Raw genomic sequence first — 15,107 nt, 5'->3', positions numbered from 1 at the left:
CATCATAGCAATGAACCATGATTTGCTACTTGCTAGTCATGTCAGGTGGAAGGGGGAGGGACAAAACCAAAATCTGTGTAGTACAGGCTGAGTCATCAATCATTTTGGTCTGTTTTCCCATAAGAGAAAGACTGTAAATTTAAAATCTGTATCTGCTTCAAGTTAATTTAGTCAACTTTTAGAAGTACACTAGCAGAAAGATGGCTTCGAAGCTAACAGACATGGTCACAAAACTAGTCTTAAACTAGTGTGTGTGTTTTGAGAAAGGAAGTTTTGAGTTTGCCATAATGAAATCTTGATTATCACCATCCTTCAGAAAGCTGTAAGGGTCACTACCATGATGAAGCGTCTCAGGGCACCAGAGCATCAAACAGCACCAGCAGAAGCAGCAGCGGCCAGGCCAGATGCAGCCAACTCTGCTGCAGAGGCCCAGAAAAATCCCCAGGCACCATTGGAGGCCTCCACAGCCCCATCGAGTACTGCTGAAAGCAACTCTGCAGGCACAGAGCCCCCTGCCGCGGATGCTCCTCCTAGTAGTGACCCAGAGGCAGTGGCCGCTGCAGCCCAGCCTCCAACTGAGCCCATTCTGTGCGTCCCAGCTCCTGAACAGCCGGATCCCACATTGCGATGCAATGGAGAGGCATTAGCCCCACTGCTGCCAGCTACAGACACAGGAGAGGAACAGAGCGGTTAATTACGCTAAATCTCCCACCTACTTTAAGATCCTGCTGTAGATAAGCCGCTATAGCATGCTAATACTGAATCCGCAGCACATAGCATTAATCTTAACACACTCTTTCGCAAGCTACTTTACAACAATCTGCCACTTTCCAGCAAACATCTGTTTTCTATAAAATCACAAAGGTGTGTTGCTCTTATTGGAGGCTTTTAACACTTTGTAATCTTTGCATAAAAATAAATAGCTGTTTTATGCTTACATTAAGCCATGATTGGGAACTTTAGCACAGATCTGCATATTTGTTTTTGCATAGATTTCCATAGCAAACATTTCTAAAACTAATTTTATCAAATTAATATTCTGTACATTTTTATTTAATTGTATTATTTGTTCTATAGTTTTTTTTTTATTATTATTATTATTATTAAATATATGTTATATTATGTATTTTGTTTTAATTTATTTTATTCCAGTTGTTTGTTGACTCAGTTAATAAGCATTTTACCAATCTTGCTGTTTTCCACCAGCTCAGTGAAGTGGCCAAGTGATCAGAGAACCACTTTTAATTTCCTGTCAGACACTTTGGCTTTTTGTGGTGTAAAATTTCTGTAAATAGCTCACTAATCTTAAACATCGCCAACCACAGCATGCTTTTTCAGATCTGCTGTAAATGACATGCATGTTCAGGTATCTAATGGCATTTCAGCTTTACATGGACATTCCATGTCTTGATCAAACAAACACTCAGTAAATGTTGTTGGTTTAAGGGGATTTAAATGAAAAATACTTCTACAGTATTCTGCAGGGACTAAGGCGGCTAAATTAATCTCATAATACAAATGGAAATTTAATGGTTGAGACATGTGGCCCAATAAATGGAGCAGAGTAGGTAAAAGTAACAAATACCTCAAATCTGCTTGGTAGCTAGCCATGTGAAAAAGTGATTTGTTCTTATAATGTATTATAAAATAATTTGCTTACATTGTCCATTTTTTAAGTATATGTAGATCCACATACATAATGCATAGATATTCTTTTGAGGCATCAATGTACAGTAGATAAAATACTGTGGCCATTTTATGCCAGCTTTGAGACACTTTTGTTGGGTTTAATGTATTTACTAATTTAGGATCACTTTATTTTTGCTTGAATATCCCTCTACTGATGTATGATGCATTTGATTATATTGTGTTCTAAAACATAAAATGAGGTATTATTAATATTTAACTTTTTTTATTTAAATAGAGCTTTTCAAATTGTAATTGGTAACAGGCATCAGATATGAACTAAATAATTCAAATACAGTAATTTGTAATAATACTGACCCTAATAACCAAAAACCCTATCCCTAACCCCAGTAACCCTATCTCTATCCTAACCTTTAGCCTAAAAAAACCAAACAATCCTATTCTACCCCTAACCCCTACCACAACCCCAATAAATATGTTTTGACTTGTGCAGCACATTTTACAGGATAGCCTTTTCTATTTTTTTCTTCTTATTATTTTATAGAAATGCCATATCCATCTAAATGCCTATGGCCAGAAACATACTTTAGGCTACGCAAATACACAAACACAGATGCAAGTGTTTGGTCAACATTATCTTACCTACCGAATTACCTTCAACAGTTTGTGCCATAAAACCATATGTTATTGTTTCCCCTTCTGTCACTCACTTGAAGTTGTGTCAATGTAGTGATACAAGGGGTCGCTCCTGTGAGTCCCAGACATCTCTGGCATTTGAGAAAAGGTCAATGAAAATTGGTGAGTGGAATTTGCATGCCACTCCCCCGGACATATATAAGGAGCTGGAATGCAACCACTCATACAGACTTCTTCGGAGCTGAGCGTTTGTATTCACTGAGATGAATTACTCTGCTGATCCATTCATCTCTAAGTTCAGTGAAGCTGAATTACGGCACATTACAGTGGCTTCTCCCCCTCTTGCACTGGTTGAGTGCAGAGAACGCCCCTGGGCGCTTAAGCAGCCTAAAAAAGTATATTCTTCCTCTAAAAGAGTGTATTTCCCTTCTAAAAGAGTGGCCCTCATGGAGAGCATCTTTTTAAAGATGCCTTTTCCATTTGTGTATATTTCCTGGTTGCGATCGGTTTCCTGGTTGCCTCTCAGTTTCCCACTGCCACTATCGCTGCCTCACATGTTGGTCGCTGCCCACGCAGGGACAGCGTTCGTGGACGGGTCATGTTCTCACTGCAAGAGCATGATAATGGCAACGTTGCAGTCGCGGGTTTCCACAGCGTAAGACCTCAGCGGCTCCCCGCCGCGGTCCTTCTACTTCCGGGTTAGCCACGTCGGTTAGCACTGGGAGCGATTTGGGAATTTCAATGGGAGCCGCTCCGCCGGGAAACACCCCGCAGAACTCCCATTCCCCAGCACGCTCGTTTGCCCCAACGAGTTCTACGATGTGACCGCCGGCTCCTCTCAAGGCGAGTCCACAATCTTGTTCGTGGCACGCGACGCAGATGAGCTTTCAAATACAGCATCGGAGAGCGGGCTGGTTCAGTCTGACGCCATGTGCAGCTGACAAACATGCTTGCCCAGGCAGCTGCAAGCGTGGGGCTGGAGGGGAATCCTCCCCCCTGAACCCTCACGGCTTGATGATTGGTCCCGGGGCCCCGAGCGCTGCTCACGGCCACGCCCCACCCCTCTATCTTTCTTCCCAGAAGTGCATGATGAGCTCACGCGATCGCGGCAGGCAGCTTTTACTGCCTGGAACCAGTACGTGGGCTCATCTGCTCTCACTACCCTTGACGGTGGGGCTGCCAGGGGGAGCTTTGAGACTCCCCAGGTGGTTAAGGTGATCACAGTGTACCTGTGCAACCTGGCGGAGCCATCCGTGACTCCCGTCCAGGGCCTGTAGGTTTATCCAGGCAGTCCAGGAAGTTGGAGACTCACTGCACAGGAGCTGGTAAGAGCACCACTCTTATCATTTTGTACCCACATTTTAAGAAAAGAGTGGTTTCCTTACTGCCTGGGCTTCACAGTCGGTGTCCAATTACCATCAAAATCACAACTGCCGGGCACCATTTCTCTCTGGAAGGTTCGGTGGCCCGAAGGCGGGGTTCCCGCCCCCGTGCACCCAGCTGTGGCACAAGTCCAGCCCCGATGTGATGGCCTCAATGGATCACAAGGACAGACTTCTCCCTCTCCCGTCCCAGGCTATTCCGGGAGTGGTCATAATGAGCCAGGTAAGTGCTTTGATGGCCCTGGACTCGGCACTGCAACAAGTGGCACCTCAGACTCCGCCCCATCGTGGGTGTGGAGATTGCCTCGGAGGACACGATAGAGCCTGTTCCTCCAGCCGAGATGGTGTTTTTACAGCCCCTACTTCATCATACTAAAAAAAGTTGGTGGGTTGCGGCCAATCTTGGACCTGTGAGTTCTGAACCGAGCTTTGCAAAGATTACCATTCAAGGCGGGGTGTGGTCTCCAAGGTGTCCTCCTCTTTGGAGGGACACCCCCCGACGTGGACCTTATTTAGCCCCCAGCTGAATGATGTCATTACTTTTTGGGAGACAAAAAGAGAAGTGGCCGCAGCTGGGTCAGCTGGTCCTTATTTTTTGAGCAGTCAACTTGTCCCTGAGGGGCAGGGGACTATTTGATGCATACGAGTGCGTTGGGGGTAGTAACGTGATGGCCTTTTGCACTGGCTATGAGTGGAGTTCTGCCCGTCTCGCACTGCCAGTCCACAGTACAGTAGTTGTGGCGTTTTCCATAGGGAACTTCGAGTGAGTGACAGAAGGGGAATGTCATGGCTACTAATGTAACCTCCGTTCCCTGATGGAGGGAATGAGATGTTGTGTCCCTCTTGCCACAACACTGAACTACCCGCTGAAATGCCCAGGACCTTGTCTCAGCTCCTCAGTGTGAAACTTGAATGAGTTGTTGCATTTCAGCTCCTTGTATACCCGTATGTTTGGGGGAGTGGCATGCAAATTCCACTCGCCAATTTTCATTGGCCTCAAAGATCAGAGATGTCTGGGGATCCCAGGAGCGACCCCTAGTGTCACTACATCGACACAACGTCTCATTCCCTCCATCAGAGAACAGAGTTTACATTAGTAACCATGATGTTAGATAAGTTGCTATAAATATATTGACTTTAACAAAGTTGATTCTCCCAAACTGTTGCTCTGTCATTACAGTAGTTGGCTTGAAAGAGAAAACCAAGGTAGAAGCAGACATTTCACACCAATGGGTGCTTTAGTTCCCTCTGCAGCAACGCTGAAAATACAACACATACTTGTGTTGTGGTCTGACACATTACAGAATGCTACGATGCATGGAATCGAGCTCTGTGTTCACATAGTTGCAAAGAGTATGTTCAGGGCATATTTCCAATAAAAATCTTGTCTTTCACTGTTTTACAAAATTTGTAGGTACTTTTCATTTAATCACTGTATATGCTTCACTTTAACACATGGAGTGTTTTTTTTTTTTTTGTGTGTGTGTGTTTTTTTGCTGTCACAATTTATTTCTGAAAGGGTTAATGTGTTTTTACTATATCATTTTGATTTTAGCACAGAGACATGGGAGGTGATGTGATATTACAAGAGCTTAATCAGCACAAAAAGAAAGGTTGTACTCTTAATATGAGCAATAGTCTAAAACTGTGATACTGTGATGCTACGCTCAATGTCAGTGTCCATGTTAACTATCTCAATCTTTGATTGGTGTCCTTCATTAAAGTGGCCGTCAAAAAGGAAGGGCATAGATCATGTTTACATGCCTCTTGACCACCAACTCAACTTCCTGGATAACTTTTTATGGGAACAGCTTAAAGGAATAGTTCAATGACAACACAAGTTCTTACTGGAACGAGCTTCTCCCATATCACTCGTGAAAATGCAATGGACATCAAAATCTTTACTGAAAAATTACATAAATCTTGGTTTGTTTCTCAACAACTCTGCCTTCAGAAGGCTTGTAATATGACACACGAGTTGCATGGGCTAATTCAATTACATTTTTTAGTCCTTTTTGAAGCTTGAAAATGTATCTCTTTTCTCTGCCTCCAGTGGCCAACTCTTTGTAATTGTTGTGCAGTTTTGTAGTTTTGAACTGAAGGCCTTGATATACAATTATGCTCTGTCAGAGGTCTGTTGATTTAAAGATGCCACAAGGCATGGTTTGTGATTATTTCGACTGCAGTCAGCTTTGATATCATTTTGATCTCAGAGATCTTTTGTGTCATTGTCATTTAGATTTTTCTTTTTTCATATCTCTTTGATCTTATAAAATACAGAATTTCTTCTAAATATCTAAATATGTCTCATACATGTATTTGTTCTAATCTAAGATTTATTCTGTCTTTACTTTTTACATTAAACTACTGAATTAGTAAGGCCTGAAATAAAAAAAAAAACATTAAAAAAAAAAGCATAAGCAATGTTTTATGTAGGTCTGAAAATACAGATTTTTATAGCATTCATGTATACTGTACTTTAACCACAACTAGATACTGTGTAAAACAATTTAAAGCAATTTTGGAAATAGTGCTTCACAATTGCCTTTGGTGTTTGATATGTGTTGATGTCCCCATTCTCTCAGATGTTCTTCTCAGTGTGGTTGACTATGAACCTGTGAATTCACTTAGGACTGGCCTCTCTCCACTTTAACCTCAGCATTATTCAACTGTCTGTCATGCTTTTAAGGAAAATAAACTCATCCTGATTGACCGTCCATCTGTATTTGTAGTTATCTGTTATATGGCACCAATAAACAATTTTCATTAATTTTAAGATGCTTAGAACGTGGGGGTCAAAATTTGAACCCAGTCCCACACACACTCAATACGGAAAAACTTCACCACTGGACTATCCAGTAACAATCAAGTAGGTATCTCTGTATTTAGCGTTTAACAAAATGACCCTTATGAAAATTGAGAGTTCATGGCGAATTTGCCATAAACTTGCCACTGATTATTTTCACATGCAAATGAGCTTTGCGGCAATCTTGCTGCAAATTGTCCATTGTTACCAAAGGTTTGCAGCAGGTTCACCATTACCGTTGAAGAGCTGCACACATCCAGCAAGCATTTGCAGTGAATCACAACCTCATTTGCAAGTGAAAATAATGAGTTGAAAGTTTGTGGCTAGTTTGCCAAAACTCTAGATTTTTTGTAAGGGGGATTACCTATTGTGGCAGGGCGGGACCGGGTGTGTAGGATCACGACCTGGCCCCGCCCTGCCACACCTATGTAGTAGTAGAACTGTATTTCTAAACTGTGAAACTGAATTTTTTATTTTAGAATCACATGGGGGAATTATTAGAGGTAGAGTACAAAAAGTGAGTGTCTGCCAACTTTTTCAGTCATCTTGGTTATGGATGTGTTTTCCCAATATATTTTGACCATAGGGATATCATAGGAGTCAAAATAAAAGCGTTCTGAGCCATGAACCAAACTAAGCAGCTCCAAGTGAATCACAAGATTACAAGCTTTGATATATAAGGCCTATTATTCTGCTGCGTCGAATCTATGGCGTGGGCTATGCATAGTTTCCGTGGTCCCGATGTTCTGACAATCTGTGCTACCTGCTCAGGATGTGCAGTAAACATAGTGATGTGTAAAGCTAAAACATGGGTAGCACAAGTCGGGAGGCATGGGAGAGCCTGACAGTATGTACTACAACAGTAAGAAAAGTGTAAAAAACTTAGGTAGCACATCTGGTCAGGCAGATAATACCTATCAGGATATGCTACCAGCATAACTATCATGTAGTGTGACATGGTTTGAGGCTATACTGCCCCTAACCCTAAAACGATGCTATTATAGCGTTGGTAGCTCATCCTGTAGCATATATTTTGAGGAAACCGGGGTAGCCTTACATGCACCTCTTCAAAAATGTTACTGCGCATCGCATCGATCCAGACAACAACAGCCGTGATTAGTCTGCTGTGCTACCAGAGACCGCCCCCACCATGACAAGAAATTATCTGTGGTAAAGTAATACTTTGGAACCAATGGAAGACAAGACATGTAAACTTTATTACTGCCAACACCAGACATCCAACAGTAGCACTTCTTCACATACAGGAGTCTGCCTTAACACAATTACTTGCTTCCCCCTTGTGGCTACATGCTATATCACATCATAAAAGTGTGTGTGTGTGTGTGTGTGGGGGGTCTATAAATAAACTTTCTTGGCCCAATAAATTAAATTGTCATGTTACTTGTCCAATATTATATACATTTTTATTATTATTATTTATTTTTAACTATATGCAACTGCAACCAGAATACAATTAGTTCAACAGATGTTTATATATATATATATATATTATACTGTCCCTTAACATTTTCTCTAACTAGGAGGTAAGGGTAGACTACCTCACTTCCCAAAGGAGATTGGATGCATTCTTGGCATTTTGCTGGAATCTCCTTTTCCTACAGTGTCTAACAAAATCCTTCAAATGTTCAGGTGGTCCTGAATTTGTGAGCCTGAGGCATGACACATCCTTTTTCTGCTACAGACTCCTACTCTCCTGAAGTACTGTCTGCTCTCACTGCTGCAGTATCTACGTCCTGGCGGTGCTGTACTGGTACCATAATCCTCTTCCTCGAGTTAATCAGTCATTGGTTTTGTCTGTCCCTGTTCTTGTCTCTGAAACAACTTATCGACATGTCTCCTCACCATTCTCCCATACCCTAGCAAGACATTATAAGACACCGGTCCTGTAATGTCCTGAATTAATACTGGTATCCACTTTGGCCCACATCCAAAATTGTTGGTGTACACAGCCTCGCCTGTGTTGAAGCTTCAAGGTGCTTAGCTTCCTGTCCATTATTAACTCAGCAGGTGACAATCCGGTGGTGGACTGTGGAGTAATATGATAGATGAACAATGCTCTGCTCAATTTTGCTCCCAGAATTTTTTTTTCATGAGCTCTTTAAAGATTTTCACGGCACACTCTGCCTGCCCGTTTGAAGATGGATGGTAGGGTGCAGAGGCAACATGAGCTATGTCACTTTTAACCATTAATTCCTTTCTCCATTCTCTGATGAAACACTGTGCATTGTTTGATACAATCATTTCAGGTATTCTGTGTATGCTGAAGCTGTTTTTCAAACAAGAAATAGTGACTACAGAGTTGGCTGCATTTACTGGATAAACGTCTAACCATTTGGAATGAGCGTCCACTATCACTAGAAACATTTTTACTTAGAATTATCCATATGTAGCCTCCTTTAGAGATTGTCTGGCCATTCCCACGGGTGAAAAGGAGCACTTGCTGGTGACTTTGTTTTCATGACACATGCTGCATGACTTTACATTCCTCTCAATGTCTGCGTCCAGGTTAGGTCACCACAGGTAGGTTCTAGCTAATTTTTTCATCCGTGTTATTCCTGGATGTGCTTGATGCAGTTGGTCAAGATGCATGTTTCTTACATGATCTGTAATCAACACTCAATCTCCCCATAACACACACCCCTCTTGAACATTCATCTATTCTGTATTTTTACATAGGGAGCACATCACTGGCTCGGATACTTGGTCCAGCATTAACACTCGTTCCTCTGATGGTGGACTAGAATGTCTCTCTGGCAGTTTAAGTCGCCTGAGGGCATCAGCATTGCCATTGTCTTTGTCTGCACGGCATGTAATGGCATATTCATGAGCTCTGAGAAGTACTGCCCATTGCATGATTCTCTGGGATGCCATTTGTGGCACCTCTTTCATCTCATTTAACAGACTGATAAGGGGTTAATGATCTCTGTAAATTACAAACTTCCATTCATAAATGTATTTATGGAACTTGTTAACCCCAAATATGATGGCTAATCCTTCCTTATCAAGTTGAGAGTCATTTTTCTCAGTGGGTGTGAGGGTGCGAGACACTAATCCAATTGGCTTTTCTGTCCCATCTGGCAGGCGATGGGACAGAACAGTGCCGACCCCATAGGGTGAAGCATAACAGGCAAGTACCAGCTCCTGTTGTTCATTGTTATGTACCAGTACCCTATTCAAATTCAACAGTCCTTTCGAACCTAGAAAAGGCTAATCCTGTTGAGGTCCCCATTACCATGGTTCATCTTTCCTCAGTAACTTGAGGTCTTGAGCTCTGTGACTGAAGTAGGCGTCATGGTATCTCATACTGCTCACACTTTTTCCGGTGCTGGATGTACCCCGGCTGCATCCACTCTGTGTCCTAGGAAAGTCATTTCTTTTCCATTAAGTTGCACTTACTCCTTTTAGTCTTAGCCCAGTCTCCTCTAACCTCTGTAACACTTTCTCTTTTTGAGTTTTCAGATGGTATTCATCACCCCTGCCTGTGAGTAAAATGTCTTCCAGACACACTGCCACATTATGAATTCCCTGCAAAATTTCCTCCACTGTGCGCAGAAATATGGCAGCGCTCGAACTGATGACAAAAGGTAATCTGGTTTAAGTGAACAGGCATTTATGAGCGTAACAGACACATACTTTTTGGATTCCTCATCTAGCCATATATGCTGACAGACATGGCTCATGCCCAGTTTGCTGAACTGGTCTCCACCTGCTAATGATGTTAACATGTCCACCAATGGGGATGGGGTACTTTTCTAAGGAGGACACCTAGTTCACTGTCAGCTTATAATTCCTGCATAACCTTATTGTATTGTCTGGTTTTACTTCTGGCACTACAGGTGCTGCCCAATCTAAAAACTTGACTGGTTTTATTATTTTGTCCTTTAACAGCCATTCCACCTCAGCCTCTACTTTCTTTTTTATTGCAAAGGTTACTGACCTGGGTTTATAAACCAGGTTGTGGCATCCCCCCCTTCAGTGTGCCCAGCTCATCCTTAAAGACCTGTTCATGTTCCATCAGTACTTCCTCCAAAGTATGTATTAGGGTTGCAACGGTATGACATTTTCATGGAACGATAAACATCTCAGAAAATATCACGGTTTCACAATATCACGGTATACAGTATTACACAATTATTATTATCATTATTATTATCAGTTACATCAGTTGACACTTATGAGTGAAAACAGAAGTTTTTTTTTTTTTTTTTGGTTAAACAAACACTTTTATAATTTAAACTTGAAACATTTTTTTTAAATGGAAGTTTGTGTGAAAAAGTCTCCCTTTTGAAAATAAATATAATAAATAAGAAAGCTAACAGAATTATAATAATAAACCAAATTATAAACATGAAAAAAATTGCATGGAACTTTAACATATTATTTAACTAAAGCATGTTAGTTTACATGTTAGCATAGCATGTTAAATTAACTACTAAATGAAAAATAACATCAGCTGTGTGAGCTTTAAAGTAGTGTCCTATGATTATTAACACATTAACATATAATGCAGGTGCATGACAGCACATCCAGACTGCTCCTGTCTGTACCTTTATCTCGGTGGTTCTCAACTTGTTTTGCTTTAGGACCCAGATTTTACATTGGAAATCAAGCGGTGACCCGCCATAGTAAAAACTTAACCTCTATATTGTGTCGGATTTCCTTTTATGTTGCTATGTTTATGTTTTGTTCATGGTTTTCAAGTATAAGGACATGCATCAAATTACATTATTTTTGTTGTTGATATCAACATCAAAAGCGACAGGACATTTTCTCTCCCCTTTTATACATTGAAGAGCATATTTACTTATTTGAGCCCATAAATGTCCAGTTTCCTAATTTCAAACAGAACATGCATATTACATAGGAGGAAAGGATCTTCATTTTCATGGTTAGGTCAGTGTAGCTAGTCTTAAATAATATTAATAATAATAACAAATTATAGTAATTAGGAAATAAGAAATATTAGCTGAAACACATCTAGAAACTTTAACTACAACTGCCACTATTGATATGAAATTAGGTCTAATAGATTCTACCTTTAGATTATTTCATATGAAACTGTAACATTAACTATAACTTTAGAAACAATTTTGTAATTTTGTAAAAATTAGCACATAGCACAGTGTTGCTCTTTTCCTCCTCAGTGCTGTTTGGCAAGTCAGGGCTGTCTACTGTTTGAGAGGTTCGACTTGACTTCCTCCGTAAAGCTTTAAACTACGAAAGTCTCACTAGAATTGAAATTGGTCAAATCAGTTTTGAGGTCTGCACTTCGCAATATCGAGGGAAGCACAGTTGTTGCACGCGTGCCAGAGAGAAGAGCAGATCATGATCGCGAACAGGTTCCATTACACTCGTGCAAAAGTGCAGATGAGAAGCCTTTAGCTGATTGCGAGATTTTCATTAAATCTGCCTCAGTCCTTAATAGGCTATCACTTGGGTGGCCGCCAAAATACCTTCAATGGGAGAGCCATGCATTGTTCTTTCCATGCTGTCTGCGACCCAGTCCGAATAGACCAGCGACCCACTGCTTTAACTCACATACACATTCACTTACGTCAGACCCATTTTCTCCACTGCATGTGTTTGTGTGTGGTGCAAGTTGACGAGTCTGACAGTCAGTCGATGAGGAAAGGAGATGCGCACACGCAGGTGAGATTCTCTGTCCGGTTGTAATTTTTTTCTCAATACTGTAGATAAGCAAATGTACATGCTATGAAAACCATTAATTTTCATACCGTGGTATACAGTGAAACCAGTATACCACTGCAAACCTAGTATGTAAAAGTCACTTATCCTGTATTTTGCAAGTCAAGTTTCAGCCTGTTGATCTAGTCTCGACACAGCAGGTTTTCTCCAAACCCTTTAACCTAACTGGCGATTTCATTGCAGTTTCGTTGTACTGCATTCCACTTTAGTTGGACTTTTCTCCTCCTTTGTTTCTGTCCACAGCTCGGCATACTCTGTCTTTGAGATGATTGTTACACCGCAGCCCGTGTCTACTTCGTAGTTTACTGTGCATCCATTTATGTGTAAATGCTGTCCAAGAGGTGGCACCTTTGTAATTTCCATATCCACTTTTTACACTTTGAAAATCTCTTCACTACCCTGCTCCTCCTGTTAGAAATTGGCAGTTTTTGGTCATCTAACTCTCCTTCTTTTGACTGACCTCCCTGCTGTGGCCCACTGCTCATCCTTATTTGTTTTACATGCCCGTTTAATGTGCCCCACTTTTCCCGCAGTTGTGGCATTTCTCATTTCCATACCTGCACTCACTTGCTACATGATTCGTTACGCTACATCTGAAACATTTAGTGCTGACTGGTTAATGCTTTTTAAGACGATTGCCCGCCACTTTGTTTACTGTACATATTGGTTTATTCCATCTTACCACTTCTTTGTTCAGACTATTCAAATCTCTCAAATGTTGTTTTTTGCAGCTTCAATTGCCTGAGCTCTCTTAAATCCCGATTCAAATGTTAATCCCATCCTCATTGCCATTTGTAATATCTTGAAACACAAGACAGACATATAAACTGGAAAAACTCATAGCTTTATTACTGCCAAAACCAGCCATCCAACAGCTGCACTTCTTCACATATGGGCATCTGCCTTAACCCAGTTACTTGCTTCCCCCTTGTGGCTACATGATATATCACATCATTACAGGTAGTGTAGCATTTTCTCTTAGATTATTTTAGCCGTGCATCTATATCCACTGATCAGTGGTGGTGTCAAATTGTGTTTGGGCCTGTTTAGTTTTTTGTGAGCATCTGCTGTTTAAATATTCTGTTTTATATGAACAAGCAAAAACGTGACAAAAGACACATCTGTTTACATCTAATAAACTTTTCTCAGGTGTTTTACTGTATACATATATATCAGGTATGTGAGTGAACCAATAATTGTTGTATTCTAATCCAGAACTTTCCGATCTGTATGATGTTTTGACCTTATGTTTGAATGTGTGGTACAGTAACTAATCATATTTCATAAGTTATGAAAACGGATCACTTCTAATAGATTAAAAAAGCTCCTATTAAGAGTTGGTTATTTTGCCTAAATGCATAGTAAAGATTTTAAGCTTTTTGTGTGTTGGTCAAGCAAGCAGTTATTTCAGCATGGAGCATCAAAGTATGCCACAATATTGATTTATTATTATTTAAGCAACTCAAAAGCAAGCATACAGTCTAGGCCTGATTATTTGTCTCTCTGCATGGCAGGCAACATCTATAATAAAGAATATGTTCCTAAATACTTCATACTTTTATGAACTAACTTTTTATTCTTCAATAATTTAATACTTTTGAATCCACAAATACCATTGCATTACATTTGTTTATTTAATAAATTAAGGATTTTTTTTTATCCCAATACAATAGCATTTTGGCTGTGTACTCACAAAACAACATAGACACACCAATGCAGAACTATAAATGTAAACCAACGCGTTGACCACTACACAAAGCGGTTGCCGTATGTTCAACGCAGAAGCATAAATCAACCTTTAAGATACAGGACTGTGTACTTAAAAATCCCTGTAAACTGCATTGACTTGATTTATGCAGTTTTCTTCCATGTGTTCCACGTATTTCCTACTGAAACAAGAAGTTGGGATGGGACATATCGATGAGCTCATCTAATAGGTTTTGTTTCATGTCACAGCCCGGAAAAGCCACAAACATACCACTTTTCCACCAAAATGGTGCTGCTTTTGGTGCCAAAGCCATTGGTTGACTGGGGAAACTGAGAACTGATCTCAAAACTGGCCTTCTTTTCTTGAGTGCCAACAATGATGTAACTGACTACAACACAACCAGCCCACTAACAAACACAACAGATCGTTTTTACCTGCTTTTGATTCAACTGGAAGTATGAGTTCTTTACATTTCACATATATTGTAAACAATATTTTATTGTAGACAAACAGGGAATATAAAGAGGCTGGAATTTAAAACAGTCTTGCAACATTGGAAGTACAGTATTAGGAATCCAACGGTAACGTTAACAAATTGTCAGTATTAAAATTTAGACCATGTTGTTCTGTGAATGGATGCTCCCTGTATGCCTGGATCTCCCTTAAAAAAAAAAAGAAAAAAAAAAGAGAGTTCATGGAAAATTTGCCACAAACTTACCGCAGATTCACTACTGATCATTTTCACATACAAATGAGCTTTGCGGTAAACTTGAGGCAAATTGTTCATTGTTGCCAAAAGTTTGCCGGAGGTTCACCACTAGCGGTGAAGAGCTGCAAACTTCTGACAAACATTTGCAGCGAATTACAAGCTCATTTGCATGTGAAAATTATTAGCGCCAAACTTGTTGCAAATTTGCCTCAAGTACATTTTTATTTGTAAGGGAAAATTATTACATTTCTGAAAAACAAATCACAAACCTGGATTGAAGTAGTAAAGCGAGATGGCTGGATAGATACTGTACTAGCAACTGTGTTAGCACACATTTTATCTCTGGTGGTGAGTGAATAAAATTTTTGCCAACTGCCAGTCCGATAGGTAGAGTAGCTGACTAATTATTTATTGGAACTTACTTTACACAAGTCACGTGCTTGCATTGTTAAGAGCTTAGTTGACTATAGGGAGATATAAAAATGTCCTTAC

The 15,107-nt window shown here is 40.4% G+C and overlaps 1 protein-coding gene across 1 annotated transcript in view; it reads left to right on the top strand.

The window, feature by feature from the left end:
• camkvb (CaM kinase-like vesicle-associated b) overlaps positions 1-6,376 on the top strand; it is an 80,600-nt gene extending 74,224 nt beyond the window's left edge. Inside the window, exon 11 of the mRNA XM_052101322.1 lies at positions 317-6,376. Coding sequence (XP_051957282.1) covers positions 317-694 — 378 coding nt within the window. The 3' untranslated portion in view covers positions 695-6,376. The remainder of the gene's footprint in view (positions 1-316) is intronic.
• Positions 6,377-15,107: the final 8,731 nt, after the last annotated feature.

The sequence above is a fragment of the Xyrauchen texanus genome, chromosome 32 (assembly GCF_025860055.1).
Source record: "Xyrauchen texanus isolate HMW12.3.18 chromosome 32, RBS_HiC_50CHRs, whole genome shotgun sequence".
In the NCBI taxonomy this organism is placed as follows: domain Eukaryota; kingdom Metazoa; phylum Chordata; class Actinopteri; order Cypriniformes; family Catostomidae; genus Xyrauchen; species Xyrauchen texanus.
Note: the sequence above shows the minus strand (reverse complement) of the source record. Positions and strands in the feature narration are given on the sequence as shown.